Genomic DNA, 11,182 nt, shown 5'->3' on the forward strand with positions numbered 1-11,182 from the left:
TGAAAATAAGCAGCCTGAGTTTTTACAGTTTAAAAGACAACTGGTTCACTGTAATAGCTACTTACTAAACAAGAAATATAGCACTTTTATACTCCATAATTTAGTCTGTATTTAGACAGAATGTAGTCATGTAGTCAAAGGCTAAATGGTAGAAAGATACCAATCTTGGTCAAGCAACTCTTCTGAAATTATATGCTTCTAACTAACCACCTTCCATATTATTAAGTTTATTTATATATTGTCATGTATGCTGCTCATATTTCCAAAATAATTGTAGAGAACAGAATGAATCATCACAGGTCTTAAAAAGAGCTTGGATACAACAGGGCAGCAATAATACAAAACTGTGATGAAATTAAAGCTCAAGTGCAGGGAATACATGAATTAATGAGTGTGTTAAGAAGAGAAGGTACATTATCTATTGTATTGAGCCCTACATAAACCTGTGCCTCCAGAACACTCAGGCATTTCTTTTTCTTCTCTTTTCTCTTGTGATTTCACATGATGTTTCCCAAAATACTGTGAATAGCTGTGCTACAAGAGAGTGGCTGCACTCTAACCACACTTGCCTCTTACAGCATCTCCACCTGGATACTACTCCAGAAACTGCCTCCTCTATAACTCATAATTAACTCTAATTTACTGTGTCCCACTCTCTTTACACCACTCCCAGAATTCTGACATTCAGGACATGTTTCAGGGCAGGTGCATACACCGTTTGGTCTACCAGGAGCAAGTCAAGAAAACTTACAACTTACAAAGTAGTAAAAATTCACAACTGCAAGCAGCTGTAAACTTTAGAGTGCTCATGAGAGAGCTAGTGTGAATCTATGGCACTCGTGCTTGGTCTAAAGGAATTCATCAGACAGGAGAATGGCACTCCCCTTGAACTTGCTCTAGGCAACACATCAGTCTCCTAGTGACTTTGCAAAGGCATTTTTAGAAGGATTTTACACAATTCAACCAAATTATCTCCAAAGTAAGAGATATGCTGCCTAGTGGGAGCAATTATCCCCAAAGGCCTTGAAACTTTCTATTTTAAATTTAAGATCCGGGTACCTTTATCTAGACTAGTTTTATATAATTTTGAAAAGTATACAGCCCATTTTTCACAACAATGGTTTAAGTTCAGCAGAATAAAAGAATCAATTTGTCCTTAAAGTCTACAGTTCTTTTAACTGAGAAAAGTTCAGGAATTTTGGATTACTTTTTTCACCAGTATTGTTGATAAACACTAGATTTTGTCAAGCTACTTGCACAACAGCAAGGGGAGGATAACAAACTCTATTTTTATATTATGAATAAGAAGGGTTGTACTTAAAATATGACCAAATCTCAGTTATGTAAACTGTCACACCAAATTCTTACAATTCTTGAGTTTTCTTTCTCCTTTTCCCCTTACCTTCTTGAAAAAAGCCTCAGGCCAATAAGATATTATGATAAAATCTGAAAAATATTTAACAAAGGTACATGGTAAGAATGGAAGAACTATTTAACTATTTAAGTTTGGGGACTTGCCAGGGATTAGAAATATCTATATTCAAACCTTTCTCAGACAAAACTTCTAGTCAGCCTTTCTATTATTAGTGTCTGTCTCAGATCCTGCAACCTCTGAAATGGAGATGACAGCAGTTTTCAACTCCAGAGTAGCTGCTGTGAAAAAAAGGACATTGCACATTTTCAAATGTTCACATGCCACATTAATATGGCTACATTGACAATGGGAATAACTACTATATAAAACCACTGAAGTCAAAGACTCTGAAAAAATATCTCTCAAAAGTACAGTAGAAAGTTTGATATGCAAATATCCTCACAAGTTAATCTGGTTTTTTTTTCAGGTATTTTCATCAGTGACTTCTCAGACTGGTAGTTTTGTACATTTACACCATGCTAAATGCACAAAAGGGGAACTATAGAAATCTCTGTTACCACACTGCAAACTAGTAGCCTATATTAAATATTTCCAAACCAGTAAATCTCAAAGTTCAACTTTCTTCGTAAAATTTCCACTAAGCCCACGAGAAAGCTGTTTAAAAAAAAAACAACTCAAAAAACCCCCAAACAACAAAAGCAGTCATTGCCTGAGACACTGCCTCAGTGTGAAAGAACCAGAAGTCTTGTTGTAACTAAAAAAACAAAACTGCTTTTAAGGTTTTTTAAGTCTCTTATGTACCGCTACGATTACTTTAAATACATTACAAACTAGACGCTTCTCCGTACTCGCGGCGCCAAGAAACAATGGGTTCAGCCGAACAGATCCGTGTTTTGCCCGGCCAGCTGCGGGGACAGGTGTCCCCGTGCCCTCAGCCGCACGCTCGGCGCAGATGCTCGGCCGGGCTGCTCCGCCACACGCGGGACGCGCTGCGGGGCTGCGGCTCAGCGAGGGCAACTCTCGCCTTTGTTCGGGACGGCACAGCCCGAGCAGCGCCCGGCACAGCCGGCGGCTGCCGAGCACGGTCCCGCTGCACCTCCCCGCTCCGAGCGCCCTGCCCGGCCCCGCGTGGGATCGGGCCACCCTCCGCCTGCAGGACTCTGAACCCGGAGGCGCCGCACAGGCGCTCGAGGGCAGGAAGCGCTCTCGCCGACGGAGCTCTCCGGATGCTCAACGAGCCCCGGGCGCGGAGGCTCCTCCGCGGGCGCCGGGGGAGCGCCGGCCGCAGGCCGCCCCCGCTGGGACCCGCGCCGCGGCACCGGGGACGCTGCGGACGCCCTTCCCCCGCCGCCGAGGGCAGGCGGCTCTCGGGCGGCCCCGGCCCGCCCCAGGCCGCGGCAGGTGCGCTCCGGCCCCCGCCCGCCCCACTCACCGCCGGCGCGGCGCGGCGGGCGGGGGTCGCGCCAGGCCAGCCGCCCCCGCTCCTCGTCTAAGGTCACCTCCCAGGAGCGCCGCCCCAGCCCCAGCGAGGACACGAGTCGGGGCCGGCGGCCGCCGGGGAGCCGCTCCATGGTCGCCGAGAGCCCGGCCCGCCGCAGCCGCTACCGCATGGCCCGGCGGAGCGGGCGGGCGCCGCGGGGCGAGCCCAGCAGCTGCTAACGGCGCCCCCGGCCGCCGCTACCCCGGCTGGCCCGGGCGGGGCGGGCCCGGCGTCAGCGCTGCGCCAGCGCCGCGGGGCGGGGCCGCGCCGCCCGGATCGGCCGCGGCTCCCGGAGCGGGGCCGGGGCACGGGCGCGGGCGCGGGCGCGGGCACGGGCACGGGCACGGGCACGGGCACGGGCACGGGCGCGCCTTGTCTTCTCAGGCCGCTGGAGAGGCGCGTTCCCCACGGCCCTACGGCCCGCGGCAGACGCTCGCCCGCCCGCCCCAAGCCCCCAGCTCCGGGCAGAAACACCAGGATGCCCTAACGGGCTTGGATTGCTTTCGTGGGGTTTTTTGCGGGACGACGAAGCACCTATGTCAGTGACGGTGGACTCTTCTCCCTTTCCCTTTGGACAGTGAAAATGCAATGAGTGCATACAAATGTCTGCTGATAAAAACCTCTCCATCTAACTTCACCTCCCTTTGCATAAAAACGTTTTGGGTTTGCCTTAAATATAGGGAGAGTAATTCACTGTAATTGAGCTCCTAATTCTTTGCTGCCTTCCCCTCTTAGTGTTGCTGAAGTGTAAAACCATCAGCATCCTACCAAAATACAGGCCAGACAGAGCAGCATTACGCACCTCTAGCCCTCCTCCAAATCTGAGTACTTCCTACAGAGCTTAATAGAAAACATCTCCGGTCTTGTTCTTACCTGGGTCCAGCCCAGGGCCAGCACTCCAGCTGCCTTTGCTCAGGCTGAAAAAGCTTCTGCACTTCAGCTCTTCTCTGAACCTTATAATGTATGCATATTTCACTCACATTTTACAAGAGGGAATGACTTTACACATTTACAAGGGAGAATAGACCAAGGCGGAATAACTTTAAATTGAAAGAGGGTGGGTTTAGATTAGTTATTGGGAAGAAATTCCTTACTGTGGGGGTGGTGAGACATTGTAACAGGTTGCCTAGAGGAGCTGTGGATGACCCATTCCTGGAAGTGTTCAAGGCCAAGTTGAATGGAGCTCTGAATAAGCCCATCTAGTGAAAGATGTCCCTGCCCATGGCAGGGTGGTTGGAAATAGGTGATCTTTAATGTCCTGTCCAACCTATTCCATTCTGTGATTCTATGATTTCATCTTCTGAAAACAAATGAGCTAGGCACTGTCATCCAAGTTATATGTTGAAGACAGTCTTCTGTATAACAAATACTAGTTGTCATCTATCACAGACATTCCAATAATCTTTCCTCTGGCCTTAAAAGACATGATATTACCTTTATTGGTGAACAAACCTAGGTATGCCACACTTCCACAATTTCAAGGAATACTTTGCCACTTGTTTCTTTCTTTACTTTTTTTAACCTGTCCCTCCACAAACACCTGTAGAGCTCTTTATACTAACACTTAAAGTTTGTTGCAAAAATCCATTGTGAACAATAGTCTGCCAAGTGCAGTTCTGAACAGTCATTAATATCTCACTGGTTCCTTGTATTTTGCCACCTACGTCATCTCTTATCATCCATCTTGCACTTGGGTGGTGTAGTGGGTTGACCCTGTTTGGATGCTAGGCATCCACAAAAGCCTATGGCTCCCCTCTGGAGCTGGAAAGGGAGAGAATATGTAACAAAGTGCTCATGATTGAGATAAGGACAGAGAGAGATCACTCACCAAATACTGTCACAGGGAAAGCACACTCAAATTAGAGATAACAATTGAATTTATTACTAAGAAAATTAGAGCAGGATCATGAGAAATAAAGTAAGACCTTAAAAACACAGTCCTCCACCCCTCCCTCCCTCCCAGTTCTACCTCCTTCCCCTGCAGAGGCAGGGAAAAGGGGTATGGGGATTACTCACTCCATCACACGTTGCTTCTGCCACTGCAGGGAGAGGAGTCTTTCCCCTCCACCAGCATGGGCTTCCTCCCACAGGAAGCTTTTGCTGTTGAACCCTTCAGACATGCTCCAAGATTGAATTGATCACTATTACAAAGCTGTTATCTTAAAAATATTGCAGGGGACTTATTTATCATTTCTCCAGTGGGCAAAGTAGATTTAATCTTTTATAGCCTACAGTCACCAGAATCAATAATCTTACACTGTGATCCATGTTAGCTGAAGAAATAAAAAGTTCATTCCTTTTACCATTCCTGCCTATGATGGTTTCCTTTTATTCTTATTAATTTGAAAAGTCCTTTTTCTTACTTAAGGCTGAAGTCTTGAACTGTAAAATACGGAACTGATAAAATATTCTCTGGTTTGTTAGAAGCCTAGTGAAGTGTACTAGCACCACTAGCCGGAATATCATCCACATTTCTTACTAGTTTAGACAAGAAAAAGTCACTTCTTTCTTCCTTGCACACTGTTTTAGTGTTTTGTTCACAGAATCACAAAATGGATAGGATTGGAAGGGACGACAGTGGTCATCTCGTTCAACCTTCCTACTCAGTCAGGGCCATTCTGGAGCACATTGCATAGAATTGCACCAAGATGGTTCTTGAAAATCCCTGGTGAGGGAAGCTCCACAACCTCTCTGGGCAACCTGTTCCAGTCCAGGTCAGCTTGACAGTAAAGTTCTTCCTCATGTTCAGGTGGAACTTCCTCTGCAACAGTTTCTGCCTGTTGCCTCTTGTGCCATGGCTTGGCATGACTGAGCAGAGCCTGGCTCCATCTTCTTGACACCCACCCTTCAGATACTTATATACATCAATGAGGTATGCTCTTATTCTTGTCTTCTCAAGACTGAAAAGGCCTAAGTCTTCCTCAGTCTTTCCTCATAAGAGAGATTCTCCAGTCCCTTAATCATCTTTGTTGCCCTCCACTTGGCCTGCTCCAGGAGCAACATGTCTGTCTTGTATTGAGGAGACCATGATTTGGGATACTCCATGCTGCTACAGGAATGTCTTTGCAGGAATTCTTACCTTTGCTCTGTTGAGTCTGCTCTGGTACTCTCTGGTATATCCCTGAATATCAACATGTGCATCTGTCTCTAAAAAGTAAAAATCAAATTTGTGCCAACATATTTTTATTTTCAACAGTTTTAGTACTTTATGTTTCTCTTCCCTGGTTGTAACAGGGAAATAATTTCTAAAGGACAACTGATTTAGTAGACTAAAGCACACACATCAATTATTGTTTTACTACTTATTACCTAAGCCTGTAATTACCACTGAGGGGACATTACTGTGGATGCAGTGATGCCAGTAAATTGCAGGATTTATTGCCTTGGTGGTAAAGATGTCCCATCACAAGGCTACACCCTGAGAAATGGCATAGTTGTAAAAACACCTCACTTTATTCACAGGTCCAGAGAGGCCACAGGAAAGGTTGCAATTGTAGTTAACTTGGGAACAATAATACATTATGCAATGAGTACAATTCACAATGTCAAATGGGAAGAATGCAGGAAGGTAACACCACTTACAAAGTTTATTGCTATGATCCATTTACTACCTATCGAGAAAACAACACAATGTTTAAAGCCAAATTTCCTCAGTGTCTGAGTTTAGAGTAGGTCATTCATCTCAAATGACACCAAGTTAAGTGGTGCAGCTGTCACTCCTGAGGGAAGGGGTGCCATCCAGAGGAATCTTCACAGCCTTGAAGAGTGGGCCCTTGCAAACCTCAGTAAGTTCAACATGAGAAGGTGCAAGGTCCCACACCTGGGTCAGGGTAATCACCAGCATCAATATGGGATGAGGGATGAAGGCATTTGGAGCAGCCCTGAGGAGAAGGATTTGGGGCGCTGGTGGATGAAAAATTGAACATGACCTGTTAATGTGTTCTTGCAGCCCAGAATGCAAACTGTACCCTGGGCTAAATCAAAAGAGGTGTGGCCAGCCTGCCTCACCCTGGGACACATTTCTCCTCCTTTGCTCTGCTCTTCTGAGACTCACCTGGAGTGGTGAGACACTGAACAGGTTGCTCAGAGAAGTGTTTGAGGCCAGGTTGGACGGGGCTTTGAGCAGCCTGGTGTAGTGGAAGGTGTCCCTGCCCAGAGCAGGAAATCATTTTATGACTCTGAGATCTCTATAAAAAGTACTTAACTCTAGCAACTCTGTTGTACTAAACAGGATCATTACATGATGATGCAGGCAGTCAGTTAAGGAACTCTTCTAAGCAGGTACATCTATTTCATGAACAGCAGCAGAGACATATTCTTCAGCATGACCTGCATTACCAAAATATTGATTTAAATCATTACAAACTCCAGCTATCACTCTTCCAAATCTCTTACTTGTGTACTTCTTCATTAGGATCCTGCAACTAATTTATTTTCCATAGTGAAAATCAAGCATGCCCTTGTATTATTTTGGCAGAGGTAGAAAGTACTGTGTATCCAATCTTATCTGAGAGCATGAGTCTAAAGTGAAAAAGATCTTAACTACAGTGAAAGCTGGATAATGCTTACATAAATATGCTGAAGCACAAAGAAGAATAATATTCCACCATAATTGCCCACTTTACTCAGTTATGTGTTGGAATTCTAGAGGGAATCACAGATTTGTAGCAGGAGCTCTGAAAAACACAGCTGGTCACAGACATGTAAGGGGGCCCTTCAGCTGCTATGCCCAGTGCTTCCAGGGAGATGGTAGCACGCTCAGGGACTCCTCCATGTCCCAAGGAATGTCTGCAATTATGTTCAGTCCTGCTGAGGGAAGAGAAGGATGTTCAACATCAGTGAAGCTGTTCCTAATATTGTTCCTAGAATATGTAGGTGAGAGTCAGCTGTGGTCTTGTCCAAATGACAACTAGTGCAGAAGTGAAACTTTAATCTCATTGCTCAAGAATTTAAAACTGGAACCAATATCAGTAAGGGTTTTTTTGTTGTTGTTGTTTTTGTTTTGGTTTGGTTTTTTTACTGCCCACAAGTAACTATGAAGTATTTCTTTTCTTCCAAAGAAAATACCCCAAGAAAGCTTTTAAAAGGCTGCTTGGGAGTCATAAAAATGTTTTATCTCAGTTCATGTCAGGCAACTTGAAGTACTTACGCATAAATCAAATTCTGTTCTCAATTATACACATAAGTCACATTAGAACACTGTAAATACACCAAGAGGTCAAATTTGGCAATTGAAATACTTTTGGAAAATGAAAACTAGATGACAAAGATAATATAACAGAGGAAAATAAATCATTTTAAATATCAAAATCCTGACTAATATTCTAATTCCTTTTCTACTTATCAGCAAACAAAGACTAAAGCATGAGTTCTGCATTTCTGCTGATGGAAAGAATGACATCATCTTCTCTAGAAAAATACCTGAGCTATTTTAAAGCTCTTCCACACTTTTATCATAAAAGTTTAAATTGCATTTATTGTTGGAAATGATCTGAAAAAAAAAAAAAAAAAGAAAAGAGCAATTTTAAAGGCTTGTTAAAAAGGATGATTGCAGCCCTTTATTCACTTGAGCCAAAAGGTAATTGAGAGAAAGTTGTTGATATACAGCAGGATGTGGGAAGAGTTCCAGAAGGTACTTTGTTTTCTTAGGAAAGGAAATGTTACATGCTGTTCCTGAACCATGGAATTTACAGAATCCTTCCTTTCTTCCAAAGCTCCAACCTCCCCATATATTCTCTGCAAAAACTGCCTATCACTGTGAAAAATACTAATTATTTGTTTCAAGCTGCTGTAGCTGTGGCTCCCACCTACAGATCTACACAGAAATATTGATTTGTGATTCTTTGTTAAGTTCCTTATTTCTATTTTAGCTATTAGTCTCAACCAAAGTCCCAGAGGAGATGTAAGACCCCCGCCTCCCTCTCAAGTAACTGCATCCCTTTAAAAAGCAATGAAATCTAAAGGTCCCTGTCTGCCAGAATGATGATGTTCTTTGGCAGTGTCAAACCAACCTTCCAGTACCTAGAGGAGTCCTAGGAGAAGGCTGGGGAGGGACTTTTTACAGTGGCATGGAGTGATATGACAGTGGGGAATGGTTTTAAGCTGAAAAATTGTAGGTTTAGATTGGATACTAGGAAGAAATTCTGTACTGTGAGGGTGGTGACGCAATGGCATGGGTTGCCCAGAGAAGCTGTGGATGTCCCGTCCTGGAAGTGTTCAAGGCCAGGTTGGATGAGGCCCTGAGCAACCTGGTCTAGTGAAAGGTGTCCCTGCCCAAGGCAGGGGAGTTGGAATGAGTTATTTGAGGTCCCTCCTAAGCCAAATCACTCTATGGTTCTGTCAATCTATGAAGAAAGTGCTGGTGACATCAGAAAGTTTCTCTCTTCTGTCCACCCCTCAACTGTATAATAAGAAACTGTTTTTCTCTACAAGGAGTGCTTTGCTGATACTTCCAGTCCCTCAAAACCAGGCCCATGCAGACCTTGCCTGGAGCATGTCCAGGTGCTTTTTTACAGAACCATGTGTAGTTCTCAAGAAGAGCTCTAACTCTGGGCAGGCAGATAATTTTTTGTAGTTCTGATATTGAAGTATTATCAAACTATGCATCATGTTCAATAGCAACCTCCTTGTATGTACTAACTTTTATACATTCTGAGTATAAGAACAGTAGGATTTTTTTACAGTTTGTAGCTGCCTAAAGGGTTTTTTACACTATTACAGGGCATATGTGTGCCACCAGCAAGACATGAGTGGCAAATTTCAACTGCGGGCTCCAATCTAAGTAATAAAAGAGCTTCAGGATGAAAGTGTTGTTAACATAAACATTCCTACCATCACCAAACCAATAATTTTTCTCCCAATTCATTTTAGACCTCTAAGTGGAGCCATCTTAACTGGATCTTTTATTCCCAGAGTGCTTCTCTAATTACTTTGCTTCAGCAGGCAGGGCTCTAATCCATATCAGGGCTCCTCTAACTTGCAGCAGGCAGCATGGCCCCCATAAACTAAAAAATAAAGGAAATTATTCTGACACTTAAGATGGAGAGACAACTTATTTTTATGCCACTTTTAGAAGAACACACTGTAAAACTACTAATCAACACTGCAAGTAAAATAATAGGAAAGCACAAGGGGGAAAAAAAATCACACAGACTGTGGAGGCAGTAGAAACAGCCCCTTTCCAAAGAGGATATAAACCAAACCAGTTTCTGTTTCTCTGAAGCAGAAAAGAAAAATCTGGGGAGTATAAGACTTAAAATAACCAACTAGTGAAATATTTTTAAAATAAAACAATCTCACAATGAAAAATATTATTTACTTCCTTCAGTTCTGGATAGTCTCATTAACAACACAGGTACTAAATAGAAATACAGATAATCAGATTATCAACACTAGCAAATAGGCCTGCCCCATTATTTATTTTGACACTTCAGACCAAATATTACCTAAGATATACTTATTTGTACTAATTAGTCTGGCAGATAAAACCAGATAAAGTATCTAGTACTTAGGCAACCATGGAAGCATCTCTGTAGGCACCACCCATGGTTCTACTATAATAATATATAAATACTATATAAATGCCCATAATGCCATGATTATCTTACTATAATAAAATAAAATAAAATAATATTATAAAAGCCATATGAAGAGCAATGTCATTCATGGCAGTCAAATCAATTATTCATTTCCAAGTATCAGTGGAAATATCTGTAGCCTCTCAATGTTAATAAATCAAAAAACATAAACAACAAAGACATCAGAATGTTTATGCAAAGAATCTACATTCTTAGAAAATGTTCTTGATTCTCTATAGCTGCCAGGATTAAAAATCAACTGATACAGACTGAATGAGATGAAACATAAACCTAATTCATATTATTATGTTAAATAATTTTCCTTTTTTTCCTTATCACCAAGGAAATGACACTGATGTATCATTTTTGACTAAAGCTGTAATCATTCCTGTGAACATAGGTGCATTGAGCTCACTCAGGAGCTAGTGAAATGCCTAATGACCAGTTATCAAAAAATCCTCCTACTTCCTATTTGACATTTGCAAGGTTCTTCAATACTTTAATCAGTTTTTCTCCTTTTGAACTTCTCACTTATCAAATATGCTATGAAACACAAACATTCACATCAGCCTTCTTGGAAGACATTTTGACTGATATTCACAGGCTCATGTGTCTTTCATTACATCTACATGACTGTGAATAATTGGTTAAAGATGGATCTTGAATTCCAGCTTCTTACAGGAGCAAGAGAGGTTCTAAGACACAGCCACTATTTACAAGACAGCAGAGTTACTATATGACAAGGAAGGA

General features: G+C 42.9%; 1 protein-coding gene across 3 annotated transcripts in view; it reads right to left on the bottom strand.

Annotated features, from left to right (window-relative positions):
• The window catches only part of CERK (ceramide kinase), a 42,169-nt gene extending 39,070 nt beyond the window's left edge, over window positions 1–3,099 (bottom strand). The window contains exons 1-3 of one of the 3 annotated variants that reach the window (XM_038154040.1): window positions 2,808–2,945; window positions 1,547–1,653; window positions 1,403–1,446 (exon numbers count right to left, since the gene is read on the bottom strand). Coding sequence is in view for 1 of the 3 variants with exons in the window: in XM_038154039.1 (XP_038009967.1) it covers window positions 2,808–2,946 (139 nt within the window). In the remaining 2 variants the exon portion in view is untranslated. Of the gene's footprint in view, window positions 1–1,402; window positions 1,654–2,807 lie in introns of all 3 variants that reach the window. The other 2 variants (XM_038154041.1, XM_038154039.1) reach the window with 2 other exon arrangements.
• Window positions 3,100–11,182: the final 8,083 nt, after the last annotated feature.

This window comes from Motacilla alba, chromosome 1A (assembly GCF_015832195.1).
Source record: "Motacilla alba alba isolate MOTALB_02 chromosome 1A, Motacilla_alba_V1.0_pri, whole genome shotgun sequence".
NCBI classification, from domain to species: domain Eukaryota; kingdom Metazoa; phylum Chordata; class Aves; order Passeriformes; family Motacillidae; genus Motacilla; species Motacilla alba.